This window comes from Heliangelus exortis, chromosome 2, assembly GCF_036169615.1.
Source record: "Heliangelus exortis chromosome 2, bHelExo1.hap1, whole genome shotgun sequence".
NCBI classification, from domain to species: Eukaryota; Metazoa; Chordata; class Aves; order Apodiformes; family Trochilidae; genus Heliangelus; species Heliangelus exortis.
The window spans coordinates 2,829,975-2,847,267 of record NC_092423.1 but is presented as its reverse complement, the minus strand read 5'-3'; the positions used below and the strand labels follow the sequence as shown (position 1 = coordinate 2,847,267).

The following is a 17,293-nucleotide window of genomic DNA, read 5'->3' as shown; positions in this document are numbered from 1 at the left end:
CTTGTCCCTGGGGTCTCACAGGATGAGCCTAAGGATTGAGGCATGGTGGAGTCAGAGTTAACCTCATTCACTTAACCTCATTCACCCTTAAGTCAGGCACCCAGCTCACTCATCTTGGTTCTCTTCCTCACCAACGTAGGGAGCTTGGTTGCTACAGAGGTAATCATTGCATCCAAAGACTGGCAGCAAACATCGGGCTGATGAATCAATTTGGGGAAGTGTCATCCTTCATTCATTGACTAGAAAAGGAGCTGAGATGCCTACCTCAGATGTCCAGCTCTGAGATGGAGTGTGATGAATCCTGCCCAGCGTGGCTTCAGTGCGTAAGCATTGTGTATGTCTCTACAACAGGGTGAACAAACCTCAGCTTTACTCTTGGTCTCTGTTGGTACTGACTCACTTGTGTACAGACAGCTGCTTTGGCTGTTATTCTCACTGCTTTTTTTTTTTTTTTTTTTTTTTTTTTTTAACCAGTGAGTCAAATGTAGCTCCAGCACAGCTTCTCCTCCTCTACCTTGGGCTCTGCTCACTGACTCCCTGCTGAAGTTGAAATGGGATGTGTGCAACCTGCCAAAGACTGTAGGAAAACAGCATCTTTCCCATTTTCTTCTTGATTCTCCCCTGTCCAGGTCACCAAACTATTTCTTTAGGGTTGTGAAGGGTAAAGAAAGGATCTGACCAGATATCCCTTATCCTAAGGGTGTGCCACTGACTTTTTTTTTTTTTTTCTTGGTTTGTCAGAGTCTGGAATTCATTAGATAGCCAAGGTCTTGCCAGGTGCTCCACCCTTCTTGTGCCAGAGATGGACAAAAGAGTTCTCTTGAACGCAGGAATCCAAACAAGAGGTTATATTCCTCTATTTCTGGAGCTTGTGAGCAGGTCAGAATTTCTTAATTTATTCTGCCTGACCACCAGTGTGAGAGGCAACAGGAGCCACCCACCAGCATCACTGTTGGTGGCAGAGACCACCACTATATCCCTGGCTGTAAACACATGCTAGACTGTAGAACCCTTGAATTATTCCTGTAGTGCAGCTTGTAGACTCTCCTGGCAAACAGAATCACTCTGGTTGGAACAGACCTTCAAGTTCACCCAGTCCAACCATCACCCCCACTCCCAACCATTAACCAAGGCCAGTGCCTAAACCATGTTACAAATGACTTGGGATTTTAGTAGGGCTGTTAGAAAGCTGTCCTAACAACACTGCCTGGGATCAGGGCTGAGCCTGAATCCTTCATTCACCAACAGGCTGAGACTCCACAAAGTGTCAGCAGGGCAGCTGGACTGGATGCTGGTTTCTATCAGACTTCCCCTATGCCTGTGGGCAAGTTGCACCAAGGCTTTCAGTGGCCACTGAATTAGCATTTCCCTGTCTGATTCCCAATCTTCTGCTAATGTGTCTTATCTCTTCCCTTTCAACTCGGTTGTTTGCCCCATCTGTCTGGACTTTATACTCTTTCAGGCAACAGCTACTTCCCACTGTGCCCTCAAGTCTTCTCTTGTGACATCCAGGCTTTGCAATCCATCCACTAATATCCATGACCTGTCCTCTTAGAAAAAAGGCAGTGATCTGGTGAGGTCCTTCATTTTCTAGATGATATTCTGGTTAGTAATGACTCAGGGCTAACTACCTCTTCTGCCCATTACCTCTCCTGATTTAAGGTATATTTAATCCAGCCCAGGGCACATGAGGGTGGATGAGATGATTCTTTTTGGATCAAATGATTTAATGATGGTAGAACCTGTTCTATCTATTATTGCCAACCCACAGTGGGATGCATCTCAATTAACCTGAGGTGCCTAATAGTTAGACAGCTAAAACTGTGCTGCTTAACTTCTCCCTGAGGCATGTGGGGGAGAAATCAGCACTTCAATAAAAGCAACAGGGCTAATCCACTTCTCCTCACATTCAGAATGAGCTCAGGGTATTCATGGAGCAGTCACCACAACCCACTGACAAGGGGCAGCTCAATAAAATCAGTTTAGTGATCAGGCTGCAGCAATGCAGTCAATAAGTCCAAGGCACAAAGCAAGATTTATGTGTTTAATTGGCCTGCACTTGACTTCTTCTGTCCTTTTCCACTTAGCCTCTCCCTGTTTTGTCTGAGCACTTCCACCCTCAAATCCTTCCAGATGGTGACCAAACCACCCTTCTGCTAATGCTGTAGCAAAACAGCTTTCAGGCCCTGGAGATCAGGCTACCACTTTCTTTCTCTGGAGATTTACACTCTTTGGGAATGGGAATGCATTCAGGCCTTGGAAAAAATCAACACACTTTGTTCAAGGCAGCTGGTGGATGGGCTGTGAGCTTCCCCATCCCTGGATCCCTCAATGCCAGAACATAATAGACTATATCAGTGCACACTTCAAACATTTTTAGTCCATCTTGCTAGATCCTAGATCCTAAATCCTAGATCCTGCACATCTTCAGAGGGGTCACAGCTCTCTATCACCATTACAAATTCACAAGGAGAGGCAGCATGGTATGTGGGCTCAAATGAAATACCTAGATCTCATGTTCTGGATCAGTAAAGTAAATTATTTCAGGATAAATGCATCTGGACTGCTCTTCCCATGGAAGAATGTGCAAAAAAAATCATTATTTCAGAAGAATTACCTTTTAATACCCCTCTGAGAGGTGTGATTTTTGCTCTGCTCTACTCTAGGTATGTGTCATGCAAGAGCAGGACTTCATGTGGTGGGTTTTTAAAATTAATTTGGTTGCTAAAAATGCCAAATGATGCCCACCAGGATTTTCAAAAAGGTCTTCCAATATTCTGCATGCCTAGGTAGATCATAAAATGCCTGGATGCTCCTAGCCTTCAGGAATGTATTCAAAGAAAAGAAAAAAACCACCACCTTGATTCATCTGTCTAAAAGAAGATATCATTGTCTGGCCTAATCATCCAAGATCCTCTTGCAGGCAATGGTGAGAAAACTGGAATGGCTGGGATGTGATTCACCCCATCCCAAAGTAAATGTCTAGCACACGTCATCTGAGTTGCATCCTATTTCTCACCAGTGACTCTAAAAGGAAGCTTGGCTGGAGACTGGTAAAGCTGCAAGATGATTCTCCCTCCAGAAGGGACAGAAATCACAGAATGGTTGGAAAAGACCTTCAGGATCCTTGAGTCCATCCATTAACCTAACACTGACAGGTCCTAAGCAACCACCTCCTTAAGTATTATGTCTAAATGACTTTTAAATAACTCCAGGGATGGTGACTCCTTCCCATAAACCAGATTTTTATGCCTCTAAAGGAAATGTGGGTCTCCCAGAAAATTCTACAAATCCTCTCTGATGCACACTGGTGTTTCCCCAGTCTTCAGTGGGATGTGGATGGGGTTCTACCTCTCCAGCAAGAGCTGACTCTCCCATTTTTTTCCTAGCTACTGTAGGTTCATAATAAAAAATAAATAAATAAAAAAAAAATAAAATGGAAGGGCTTAAGCATGTCCCTCATCCTGCAAAGGATTTAGAGTTGCTTTCTGTCAGGCCACACAACACTGTCTGGCAACAGGCTCTATTGTTGTTCTTCTGGAGGCAGAGGGACACACTGAATGGAAGGCTTGGCAACTGTTCAAGGAGTTTCAGTTCTGCCTTCCCACCCCTTGGTAAATATCTCTATTAGACAAGGTGAACCCTTTTGGAAGCAGAAGAAACTCCCTGCTCTGCTCAGTGCTTTTTTGGTTGCATTTCTGCTGGGCTGTAGCAGAGGTGGGCTCTGGATTTTCTTGCTTCTCTGTCCCACAGTGGGAATTCCTCAGAAAAGTGAAGGTGCCAAACCTCCTAAAAACAAATCTTCCAGCAGAGATTGAGAGGAAATACAAACCCAGAAAGTGACATGAAGAGATGTAGATGAGGGGCAAGAGAAAAGGCTTTGGTTGTAGAGAACTGGAAGGAAAAAAAAGCCAAAGGAATGCTCCAAAATGCAGAGTCAACTCTGGCATTAAGAAGTGGCCATGTCCTCTGCTCAGATACCTGTCAAGATAATTAAGCAAGAAAGCCATTATATATATATTAAGTTTTGATATAAATTTATATTTATCTCAATTTTTTTACTACTAATAAAGAATTATTACACGTTTGACCCAATGAACTGCAGATGTGGTCAGAGGATGGTGGGAGACACTGGAGGCTCTTGGGGAGAAGGAGCACGAGGATGATGTAGCTGTGCTCAGGATTAGTTTGCTGGATTAGAGGCAGGATTAAATATATTGCAGAGAAAGCTGCAAAATTCATAGCTGGGACATGATAAAATATAAGGTGATGTGAATTTGCTGAAGAGAGGGTTTTTTTAGAGAGGTTTAAGCCCATTCCAATATACCAATGAGTCCTGCACACTAAAGAGCTTATTAAAATGCAAGTAAAAGATGGAGATAAAGCCCATTACTCTATTTTAAAAGTGTGAATTTATGTCAGGAAATGAGTGTTTTAACAGCTAGGAAATAGGCAAATGAGTAAACTCTCAAAGAGGATTCCCTGACTAAACCTGGATGATGGTGGTGAGGAGATCTTTGAGCTGCTGGACTCAATTCCTCTACAGTCACAGAAAATTTAACCAACCAGGCTCAACCAAAGCACTGAGACATAAATTGCAGCAGAACAAAGTGTCCACTTCTCACCAATGAAAGGAGCCAAGAGCACTTGGCTTGGATGGAGACATCAGAATTACAGACATGTAACAAGGAAAATAAATTTCACCCCAAGGCTTTTTGCTCGGTTGTCTGCAATAGTCATCAGGTCCCACTGAGGAGCTCTCAGGGTTTCTTGATCTGCCTCCACCTGCTGCTGAGAAAGGAGGGACTGTGGACACCACCAATCACCAGTGGATTGTGGACAATCCCTAAGAGGTCTCTGAGGACAACCAGGATGCCACTGAGCATCCTGTCTGGAAGAAGGACCCCCATGAAGATGTTCATGGGCATCTGATGGGAATCCAGGCAAATATTTTTTTGGACTATTTTTTTGTCTTTCCTGGAAGATATGCTTTATCTGACCAGAAAGATTGATGCCTGGTGACCAGGAGTGTTTTCATAATCTGTGACAGACAGGAAACCAGGGCAGAAATATAAGATCTGGGTTCAAGGAACCTCTGAGGTGTTCTCTGAGCCTTTCAGGAAAAGATGCTCTGAAGCACTTTGGTCCTACAGATCCCCCCATGGAAGAGGAGAAATGGTCATCCCAAACACCTGGGATGCTTTCTGAGGCCTCTGATGAACCAGTCAGCACACTATGATGTGACCTTGTTGATGAAGCCTAAGGGTGTGCAAAAATCATAGAATCAGAGAATGGTTTGGGTTGTAAGGGACCTTAAGGATCATCTTGTTCCAACTCCCCTGCCATGGGCAAGGACACTTCCCACCAGCCCAGGTTGCTCCAAGCCCCATCCAACCTGGCCTGGAAGATGCAATGAGAAAAAAGGTGCAAAAAAAAAAAAAAAAAAAACCAAACCCCAAAAAAACCACCAAAAAAACAAAAATTTCACAGCAATAGAGTGTGGAGTAACATCCGTGTTGGAAGAGAGTAAGAGCATCCCTGCTAAGGATTATCACTATGCCCATAGAAAGCAAAGCAGAGTATTATTTACACCAGAACAGAAACTGTGAGGAGGAGACCAAAGGGACCCTGAGCTGCTTTGATGGCCCAGGCTCTACAAATGCAAAGTGCCCTCTGGGTATCAGCAACATCCAAGTGGGAAGGGAACTGTGAATATGCAGGTGACAAACAAGGAAAAGAGACAAACACCATCTTTGTGATGCAGAATGCCCTCCCCTGGTTTACAGGCTGCTTTTAAAAGCAGTGCCCTATGTTAGGAGTTCAGAGCAAGGCAGTTAACATATTGGTTCTCCTTCCCTTGTTTTTGGCAGGCACCAACAGAATTCCGAGTGGACTCTTGAACTGATGAATTTTCACAGGTTGTGCTAAGATGAGAACAGGACTTAAAGCAAACCTTGCCACTTTGAAAGGGACAGGAGGGGTGAAAAGCATCACGACTGGCCTCAGTTAGATGGAAATAGTTGGAAAAGACAGTGTCAGGAGTGGCTTTTCTGCAGGTCTAACCCTGAGCCTGATCCAGCAAAACCCTGGTGGGTTCATCCTGGAAGGGCTTCTGTCTGTACAGACATCCCTGCATGTTCATCTCCTTTAAGCCTCACTGAACTGATTTGGCTCTTACAGCCCCTGAGCCTTCATTTGGCTCTCAGTGGTGTCAGGAAAGCAGGGATGGGTTTGGTGAGGAGGGCTGGGAATGGCTCTTGCTGCAGCCTTGAGGCCCCATCCAACCTTTTCTGGGCACACATGCTCTGGCCAATACTTCCCACCCCACCATTCCCTTCCTTTCCATGATATTTCAGTGGTTTTCACTGGCACCATCACCCCAGCACCTGACTGGTCAGAAAGCACCATGCTCCCCATCCCCAGAAAGGAGTGGGTGCTTATTTTGAGCCTAGAAACCCCTTCTCCATCACCAGCAATGGTCTCCACACCTCCCACATGCTCTCACCTCCCAAAGAGCTGCACTCTTTGGCCCCACAAGGTTTTTCCTTGGGGATCCAGAGCAAGATCCTGAGTCCAGTCCTGCTCAGGAAAGGAAATTTCAACACAGATGGTGATGGGGGTAGGACCAGTCCACCCCTGCTTGCAGGAGGCCCTGGGGGTGAGACTCAGCTCCTCCTGCAACCAACTGCATCCATCCTCCTGGCTACAGCTCAGCTCTCCAAATGGAGCATCCATGAGTGACTCAGAGCCTGGAGGATTCTCCCAGTGAAACCCTTGTGCAATGCTGTTTAAGTGCTGTCATTATTCCCAATAAAGGCCTTGGAAATGTGGCTGGGTTGTTTGAATCATGCACTCGAGGAACTGCAAGCAAGAAAAGCTAAGCAAGGATGGGGAAGAGGAGGTTATCAAGCCCTGGTTGTCCTGTGGGGCTTTTCTTGCAATCCCAAACGTGCAAAGCAAAACTATCTGCTCCTCGAGAGGTCTAGAACAAAAATTTAACTCCTTTCCATGATGTTTTGCAGGTGTGCTGGGCACCAGCATTGAGGTCTAGAGACTGGCAGGTCCTGTCTGGAAAAGCAGAAGCTTGGAGTGGGGTTGGCTCATCCCAGTTGCAGGGAGAGGGATGCAAGCAGGAAAGGGATCCCATGGATTTGAGATGGAGACACCAGGAGTCACCTTCATTTCCCTCATGTCCTTGAGGACAGACAGACACTGGAATGGTCTCCCAGGGGCAGTGGTGGATTCCCCAACTTTGAAAAGTTTGAAGTTTCCACAAGGTACTGAGACATCTCCCATAATAATAATATCAGAAGGGTTGGACCAGATGACCCTTGAGGTCCCTTCCAACCCGACATTCTCTGATTCCCTGATTCATTTCCCTTGGCACAATCAGCAATCCTTGACTTTTCTATCCCAGGAGACACCACAGACTCAAAGCAAAAGGCTCTTCCAGCCTGACATTTCAGAGGGAACAATCAGAAAGTCCCATTTTTGGGGGCAACAAAAAACAGGGCTACATCTCCCCACCCCCTCCTGTTCTAACTGCTCTACCAACAGCAGCTCAAGCTGTAGAGCCAAGTTTGGGAAAAGCAAAATGTCACGTGGAGAAGTGAAAAGGCTCATCCAGGTGACACAGGAGCTCAGGGAGCAGAACAGGACCCAGGGATTTCAGAATTGTTCTTCACCCTTCCCTGCTGCTCTGCCCTGCAAGAGCACCCAGGGACATGGGGTCTGTGCAGAGAGGTCTTAAAGAAGACACAAACTTCCTTCCCTTGGGGAACCTGAAAATCAAGTGTCTCAGTGCTACACTTAACCCTCACTGGAAGGTCCAGGGCAAGGTCTTTAAATTCTTCTGCCTTTGCTTACCCATCGATAAAATTAGAATTAAAAAAACCACAAAACATCCTCTCCCTTCCTGGACACCTATCAGAGCTTAAGCCATGTTAGTAGGTGCTCAGAGTGAGAGGTTTTAGAGGTGTTCAAATGTCTTTAAAGGAAATATTTTGTCTCTGGGACTCCCTGAGCAAAATGCTTCCCTTTCCCTCATCTTAGGGAGGGCTTTCTCCTGTCAAGCAATGGCTTTGTTCAATGCTTTGAACATCATGTTTCTGGTTTTCAGGTTAGGTTATCTAATAAAGTCCTCTTCAGACTGAAAGAAAAAAAATAAATCGATGGATATGTAAAAATATAACACAATTTTATATGAGCAGTCTAAAATCTGAGGGGATGAGAGCTCCCCTGGAGCACTCACTTTGTTCTCCAGAAAGGTCCCAGCCCTCCCTGTGCCTGAATCAGGGATTTCCTGGTAAGAAACTTAAAAAAAAAAAGATTTTAAATGACTAAAGCAAGAAAACCTTCTTGTGTGATCTTGGCCCTGTCATTTAGTTTCCTCAGTACAGCCTGGGCTATACCAGGAGCAATATAAATCCCATTAGAGTCTGTTTCTCCAGTCCCACCATGAAAAAAAATGGAGATGGGAAAATATTTCTCTTATCCTTTGCACACTAAAACCTTCAGAGGGACCAGACAAGGGCTGTTTCATAACATTCACCTCTACACACCAAGATCCTCCAGACCCAGCTGCCCTTTCTCCCATTGCTTGGGTGCTGTGCTTCAGAAAATCCAAGCTGGTGGGTGGGCTGATAGCTGAGGGATGAAGAGATGGAGAGCATCCCTGTGGAAAAGGACTCAGGGAGATACTGGTAGATGAAAAACTGGACAAGAAGTGGCAGTGTGGGCTTGAAGCTCAGAAAGACAACAAGAAGAGTGTCCAGCAGGTCAGAAGAGGTGATTCCCCTCCTCTACTTTTCTCTGGTGAGACCCTTCTGGGGTCCATGGGAAAAGAAGGACATTGAGCTGTTGGAACAAATCCAGAGAAAACCAGGAGATGGTCAGGGGGCTTGAGAAGCTCTGATATTGAGACAGGCTGAGGGAGTTGGGGTTGTTCAGCCTGGAGAACAGAAGGTTCTGGGAAGGCCACATTGCAGCCTTTCAAGAGGGGTGAGAAGAAAGATGGGAACAAATTTTTCAGCAGGGCTGTCCTGGCAGGGCCAGGGGCGATAAGTGGTGTTAAACTGAAAGAGAGGAGATTCAGCCAGATGTAAAGAAGAAATTTTTTGCTGGGAGGGTGGTGAGACACTGGCTCAAGGCTCCCCAGAAAGGTGGTAGAAGTCCCACCCCTGGAAACGTTCCAGGTCTGGTTAGATGGGGCTCTGAGGAAGTTGATGGAGTGGAAAATGTCCCTGCTCACTGCTGGGGGATTGGACTAGAAGACCTTTAGAAGCCCCTTCCAGCCCCAACTATTCTATAATTCCACAAATGGGATTTTTCTCACTCTGAGCAACCTGATGGAGTGGAAAATGTCCCTGCTCAGTGCAGGGGGTGTTGGATTAGATGACTTTTAGAGGTCCCTCCCAACCCAAACCCATCCTCTGATGCTCTGATAAAACATCATCCCTTGCTTTGCAGTGCTGGGCCGTGTGTGAGACAGGGCTGGAACAGAGGCAGATGTACAGCAAGACAATTCCCAAGCCTTGGGGCAAGGGTGGGAGAGGGGTGGGTGCAGAGGGATGGGTGCAGAGGGATGGGTGCAGAGGGATGGGTGCAGAGGGACTGCACCACGTGCAGCTGAAGTGCAGCCACCTCGGAGATGGGGACGAACGTCACCACCTCAGAAAGCTCAAAAAAAAAAACCCCTCAAATTCTCTCTTTCCCTTCCAGAGGAGGAGAAGTGTGGAGATGCAATTCATATTTCCCAGCTCTAGAGATTGCTTTAGGAGCTCTGGAGCCAAAGCACCCGGCTCAGGCTGTCCCTTGGGTGACCTTCCCAGGGCTCTGCCTCCCTCCTGGCTAAGGAGGGCTGATGATCATCTCTCACTTAACAGGGTTGCTCTCTGCCAAACCCCAGCTTTGCTTTCTCAAGTTCAGAGCCTGCCAAGACTCAGCTTTGGTCCTCCAGCATTTGCAACAAAAGGAGAATGGAGTTTCTCCGGGGATGCTCCCACCCACCCCGTTGGGATGCAGATCCTCAGGAGAGACCTGAAGGAAGTCACAAGCCAGGACTTCGTCCCTGCTCTGCTTTTATTGAGGTGATGCCATCAAAGTCTGACAGGGACAGGTTCAGGTGTTGCACCTGCCTATTGCTGGAGTGATGCCACCAGGCTACTTGTCTTGCTGTTGGCAACGCTCCCTCCCACCCTGCTCCCATGCATTTACATTTCCTGAATGGCAAAAAAAGAAAAAAAAAAAAAAGAAAAATAGAGATGGAAAGATCCTTTAGATCACTCTCTTCAACCCTCCTAGGCTCTGAAGTGGCTCCTGCAGGACATCACAGGCTTGGGCCAGCTTCACCCTACCTGGATCATAGAATCCTAGAACTGGCTGGGTTGGAAGGGACCTCAGAGCTCATCAAGTCCAACCCTTGATCCACTCCCACTGCAGTTCCCAGCCCATGGCACTGAGTGCCACATCCAGGCTCTTTGGAAATATCTCCAGGGATGGAGAATCCACCCCTTCCCTGGGCAGCCCATTCCAAGGTCTGATCACCCTCTCCGTAAAGAAATTCTTTCTAATGTCCAACCTAAACCTCCCCTGGCACAACTTGAGACCTCTTGTGCCCTCTTGTCTTGCTGAGAGTTGCCTGGGAAAAGAGCCCAACCCCCCCCTGGCTCCAACCTCCTTTCAGGGAGTTGGAGAGAGTGATGAGGTCTCCCCTGAGCCTCCTCTTCTCCAGCCTCAACACCCCCAGCTCCCTCAGCCCTTCCTCACAGGACTTGTGCTGGATCCCTTCCCAGCCTCCTTGCTCTTCTCTGGACCTGCTCCAGCACCTCAATCTCCTTCCTGAGCTGAGGGGCCCAGAACTGGACACAGGACTCAAGCTGTGGCCTCCCCAGAGCTGAGTACAGGGGCAAACCAGGATGATTGAACCCACAGAGATTTTGCCACCAGTCTTGGGGAATAAGCAATAAGAAGCCAACACAGGTCACAGCTGGGAAAATATTCCTAAGACACATCCTACGTGTCCACTTTCCAGTTACCAGCCTGGCATCTCCAGTCACACTGCAGTTGTGGGGTTGGTTCTCTCCCATCCCTTGCCCTGGTTGTTATGGGGTCAATCTCACCCCACCCCACACAGGATGGGATGGAGATGTTACAGAGAGCAGCAGAAGAGACAGGAACTCCACCAGGACCAGCAGAACACAGGGAAGGACAGACATGGGTGCCCAAAGCACTGCCACCAGGAGGTCCACCCAAACTATCTATTCAGTAGGATTTCCTCTTCCAGAACCTCTCCAGACACATGCTTTGACCAGCTGCGTCACCATGCTGCTTCTTACCCCAGAAAAAATGATGTTTGAGGTCCTAGATGCCCAGAATTACTTTCCCATGATCATCTCCCCCTTCCACCAATGTCCTGGGCTACAGGAGGTTCAGATCCCCAGCACTGAAGCTCTGGGTTGATACTTATTGCTGTTTTTTCCTTTACCCCCTGAATCAAACCCTTCTCCTTCCTCTATAACACACTCTGGCTGTCCTCAGACCAAGTCAGACCTCATGCCACTGGTTAAAATATAAAATAAAAAGCTTTTTCCATTCCATGTGCAGTCACCCAAGCCAATGCAGTGCAAGTTAGCTGAGAGAAGTTTTAAGTTTTTGCTGCTCCTGTGACTTCATGGGCCCCAGGATCACACAAGACAGGGCACAGGTTACATCCATCCCTCCCCTGCTCCTAAATTTCACTTCTGAATTTCTGAATTTCCTAAGCCTTCCTTCATTCACTCCAGTCTCTCTTTTTTTTTTTTTTTTAAACAGACCCAAAAATGAACAGCACTAACAATTGGGGAAAAAAAAAAAAAGTAGGAAAAAACCACCCTCATTTTTACTCTTAATCTGGCCCCCTGGGTGTGGAAGAGCCTCTTGCTGCTACCAGTAGCTCTTTTAGGATGAGTTTTGCTGCTCTGGAGGTCCTGTGGGGTTACTGAGCCACAATAAATCACTCCAGCACATCCCTAAAAACTTGCCACATCTGTCCCAATGGGAAACCAATGCCCTCCTCTTTTCTTATCTTTAAAATTATTCTCTTTAAAGCCAGTTTCTTCCTACTCTAAAAGATATTATTTGGGGAATTTTCTGTTCTTAAGAAGCTGTCCTGGCTTTCTCCCCTCCCTCCCACCCTCACTGCATTGAGGGAGCACGGGAGCATCACCTCTCCCAGGGATCTTTTCCAAAATGCTCCATGGAACTTTTTCCAGAGGTACCAAAGCTCTGGGGATGGGCAAGAGCCACCAGCACCCCATGGCCTGATTTTAAACACGTGCCCCTGTGCCATGGAGGGGTCAGCAATTTTTACAGAGCTCTATTTAGAGGCAGCCAGAAATTACAGCAATAGCCACACACCCACTTGTTCCTCCTGACCAATACACATTTGGTGTTTTCCTCTAATTTCTTCTTTTTGGGAGAATAAATCACCCAAAGCTACAGGAGAATATTGTTCCTCAGTCCCTGCTTTTGCTCAGGTTATCTGGAACCTGAAACCAGTGTGAGCAGCCCTGGCTCCGTGGGGTTTAGGATGAGTTTCAGCTTTAATTAGGAACGATTATTTGTGGAGAGGCACAATTCAGAGATGGTAAATTACAGATTTTCTGCTGTGAGGAGTGAAGTTGCTGTGAGCTAATCTCAAGGAAGCTTTAAGCAGAAGTGTCTGAGGTATTTGTTGCTTGCACCACCAAACCAAAAAATTCCATCCCCCCTCAAAAAAAGAAAAAAACAACCCAAAAACACCACCCCCAAACCAAACCACAAACCAAACTTCCAAAGAAAGAAAAGCACGAAATGAAATGAAAATAAAATCAAGAAGCATGATTGATTTGTTAAATCATCTGGTTTGGAAGCAAACTGTCCTGGGTGAGGAGAAGAGAAACTGCACCCTCAATACTGAGATGTCCATGGGGGGGGTCTGGGACACCCCTGGGCCACCTTCCAGCCACATCCCCCCTTCCCCCTCACCCAATCTCCAGGGCTGACCCCTAACTCCAGCCCTGGGGATGCCCATGGGTTCATAACCTGCTTGGGGATAAATAAAGAGGGGAAAAAAGGGTGGGTAGATGGGTGGGGGGGACCTGTGCCACCTTCCAGCCACATATCCCCCCCCCCAATCTCCAGGGCTGACCCCCAACTCCAGCCCTGGGGATGCCCACGGATGCTTGAGGATAAATAAAGAGGGGGGAAAAAGGGTGGGTGGATGGGTGTGTGGGGGGGAGAGGGTCTGGAACACCCCTGTGCCACCTTCCAGACACATATCCCCCCCCCCAATCTCCAGGGCTGACCCCCAACTCCAGCCCTGGGGATGCCCATGGGATTATAACCTGCTTGGGGATAAATGAAGAGGGGGGAAAAAGGGTGTGTGTGTGTGTGGGAGGTGGGTCTGGAACACCCCAGTGCCACCTTCCAGCCACTTCCCCCCCCCCCCAGTCTCCAGGGCTGACCCCCAACTCCAGCCCTGGGGATGCCCACGGATGCTTGAGGATAAATAAAGAGGGGGGAAAAAGGGTGGGTGGATGGGAGTGGGTCTGGAACACCCCTGTGCCACCTTCCAGCCACATCCCCCCCCCCTAATCTCCAGGGCTGACCCCCAATTCCAGCCCTGGGGATGCCCATGGGATTATAACCTGCTTGGGGATAAATAAAGAGAGGGGAAAAAGGGTGGATGGATGGGTGTGTGTGTGGGGGGTGGGTCTGGGACACCCCAGTGCCACCTTCCAGCCACATCTTCCCCCCCCATCTCCAGGGCTGACCCCAAACTCCAGCCCTGGGGATGCCCATGGGTTTATAACCTGCTTGGGGATAAATAAAGAGAGGGGAAAAAGGGTGGGTGTGGGGGGGGTAATTTAGGCAACCAATGTAACAGAACCCGGCTTCTCCCCAGACTCCCCCGACCCCAATCAAAACCTCCTTTGCATTTCCATGGCCTAGAGGGGACGGATGGGTGGGAGGGAGGGGAGTGGGATGGGGGGGGGATGTGTTTTCTGTCCTGGAGAACGAACCGTCTGAAACCACGGGGAAAAGATGGGAAAAAAGGAGGAGCGAGGGGTAGGAGGAGAGGAAACACCCCCAATTCCCCCCCTAAAGAAAAAAAAAAAAAAATAAAAAATCAAAGAATCGCCGCTAAGGTCCCACAGAACACACCTGATGCCCTGGCCTGAAAAAAAACCAAACCTTCCTGTCCCTCTCTATACTCCCAATTTCCCTGCAATTCCCCCCACCCCGACCTCTCCCAACCCCCGACAGCCGCTTCTCCCGCACCCTCGGGAAACCGGGAGCGGGGCTGAGGTGGGGACCCTGGGAAAGGGGTGGGGGACACACACACACACAGGGCCACCTCGGTGGGTGACACAGGAATATTTCTCTTGGCATTAAAGGAATGCGTTTCCTTCTCCAATCAGGAATGCAAGCGGAGTTTCATAATTATAAGTTAGATGGTGGCTGGGAATAAAAGATTGCTTTTTAATGACTCCCCGTCCAGGTGCTCGCTCCTTCTCCTGCCTTCCCAAGAGCGCATTTGCATTTTATGGCTTTTCTCCCATCCCAACGAAATTTCCCTGCTTTCAGACATACCTGAAATAGTTGGAGAGGCTGCCTTCAACACCCTCAACCTCCTCACCGCCGCCGAGCGCGGAGGTACCGAACCCGCGGCCCCCCGCACCTCGCTACCGCCCCTTGGCAGGCGGGGGTGGGGGGTGGGTTGGGTGGGGGGGGGGGCTGGAGGGGGGGGAGTGGGCGGCAGGGATTTAAATGCGCTTAAAAAAAATATTAATTATCGTCGTTATTAGCGTTTTAGGGGGTGTTTTTTTGGTTTTTTTAGGGGTTTTTTTGAGATGCTTCTAAGTTATTTACACCACCGCCCCGGGCGCGGAGGAACAGCCGCCCGCTCCGCGTTCAGGTCCCCTCCGCGGGCGCGGAGCTGACAGCTTTCTACTCAAAGGAGGAGTTCTCCGCAGCCGCGCAGCCGGCGGCAAAGCGCGGAGCCTCAGCGGCTAAGCCTACCCTGCCTCGCTCCGCGCTTCCTACGCGCTCGCCCACGGAGCTTTCCTGCGCTAGGGCTTCCCTGAGCCCAATTACCTCCGCGGGGTAATTAGAGCAGATCTTGCAGTTACATGTCTTGCCCAGCACCATTTGCTTGGGGTGGGGGAAGAGAGAAGAAAAGGCTCTTAAAGGCGTAGGGTGCAAAGCGCGGAAAATAAACTCAAAGAATAAAATCAAAGAACTGCGACTCGGACCAAACAAAAAAATAATAATAAAAAAAAATAATTAAAATCTGCGTTATCCCCGGTGAACGGGAGCGCGCAAATCTCCGCAGCAACGCCCGGCACATCTCCCCCAGCCCCGGCTCTGTTCCCTCGTCTCTGCCTTTCAGCCCAGGTTGTTCCCACCTCCTTTTTCTTTCCTTTTTTTCCTCTCCTTTTTCTTTTTTTATTTTTTAGTCTTTTTCCTTTTTTTCCTTTTTTTCCCTCCCTTTTTTTCCCCCTCTTTCCCTCTACATATCCCTGAAAGCGACGGAAAAACAAAAAAAAGAAAAGAAAAAGAAAAGTTTTCATCTTTTCCCCCCCTTCCTTCCACCTGACTAGCTCGAAATCACCTTGAAATGCTCATGTCAACTTGTATCATTATCTCTTTAATTCAGGCAGCGCCTTTTGTTCTTCCCAGGAGAGGATCAAAGCACTTAAAAAAAAAAAAAATAACTTTCCGATCGCTCTCGCTCGCTCTCTCTCTTTTACAGTAGGAGAAGGAGAGATCAGGTATAACCCAGTCAAAATAAACAAAGTGAATGCATAAATAAAAGAGGTGAAATGCAGGTTCTAAGAACTTGCTGGCGCTGGAACAATCCCACCTCTTTAGCTGAGTGGCAACGAAAGGAGAATTTCAAGTCATCTTAAGCGCAGGGGTTGCAGCGAAAACAGAGGAGGGGAAAAATAAATGAAAATGAGAGAGAAAAAAAAAAAAAAAAAGAAGAATAAAACTTACCACCAGATTGGGTAACTTGACAGAGCCTGACTCAACCCACAAAGAAACAGGAAATATCCAAAAGAGGCCATTGATGAAAAGTTGTCTTTCTTTTTTTTTTTTTTTTTTAACCAGAGTTGCCAAAAACCTTCCTTTCTTCTGAGGCAGGATGATTATTTTAATAATAATAATAATAATAATAATAACAATAATAACAACAATAATTTAAAAAAAAAACCAAAAACCAACCAAAAAAAAAAAAAAAAAAAAAAAAGTCAAATGAAGTGAACTCAACACCGACCAGGTAAATCCTCTCTTGCTTCCTCTGCTACTCTCAAGGAAAAAAAAAAATCTGAGAGAGGTAAAAAACTCTTCTCGCAGCCAAGACACTGAAGGCAAATATTAAAAAAAAAAAAAAAAAAAAAAAAAAAAAGAAAAAAAAAAAAAGTTTGAAGTAGCTGCTCTCTTAAAAAGGACCCAATCAGCACTTATTGCCAAAGGGAGAATTCTGATGCTTTGGCTTGTTCTGTCAATCAGGAGCGCGAAGTCAGGAATGAGCTAATTGCAAGGAGATAGTGTTTTAATACTCATTAGGGGGCACGTTGGCCCACAAGCCAAGGGATAAAATGTAGTTTTAAAAAGGGGAAGGAAGATTTAGGGGGTTTAAATAGACAGGGGGGACCCCTGTGGATTTGGGTAGCTATAACAACCTGCCCGGATTTCACTCCCCGGGTCGAAGCTACTAAAAAAAAAAAAAAAAAAAAAAAAAAAAGGTGATTTTTTTTTTTTAATTATTATTTTCTCGATTTACTCTTTCTTGCCATTCTGTCTTCTTCTCAAATCCCCCTTTTCTCACCGTGACACATTTGAACTAACTTTCTAGAAACTTTCAGCTTTTTTTTTTTTTTTTCCCCTTTCCTTCCTCCTTTTTTCATTAAAAAAAAAAAAAAAAAAAAAAGCAAAGAAAAAGAGGATTTACACCCAGACATGCACGCACACACACAGACATGCACACCCCCCCTCAGACACCCACACCCCTTCCCCACCAGTCCAACCAGCCCAGAAAGATCCAAAAGCTCCACTGGAGACATCTGCAAAGAAATCAACTTCTTCCCTGGAAATCTCACTAAGGCTCCTCCAGATCATCCCAATTTCCAGGAGTCTTAATCCCGGACTTTTGAGAAGACTCTTCTGCAAAACGACTTCATCCAGCAGATCCACCACCCCACAGGGCACTAGTAATTGATTTTTTTTTTTTTTTTTAATTGTAACAATTTCTCTCCTTTCAATAACG

General features: G+C 47.0%; 1 protein-coding gene across 2 annotated transcripts in view; it reads right to left on the bottom strand.

Annotated features, from left to right (window-relative positions):
* The window catches only part of WNT3A (Wnt family member 3A), a 102,039-nt gene extending 85,853 nt beyond the window's left edge, over nt 1–16,186 (bottom strand). The window contains exon 1 of one of the 2 annotated variants that reach the window (XM_071734592.1): nt 16,021–16,186. In XM_071734592.1, the coding sequence (XP_071590693.1) occupies nt 16,021–16,091 (71 nt within the window). In that variant the 5' untranslated portion in view covers nt 16,092–16,186. Of the gene's footprint in view, nt 1–14,613; nt 14,682–16,020 lie in introns of those variants that run through there. The other variant, XM_071734593.1, reaches the window with a different exon arrangement.
* Nucleotides 16,187–17,293: the final 1,107 nt, after the last annotated feature.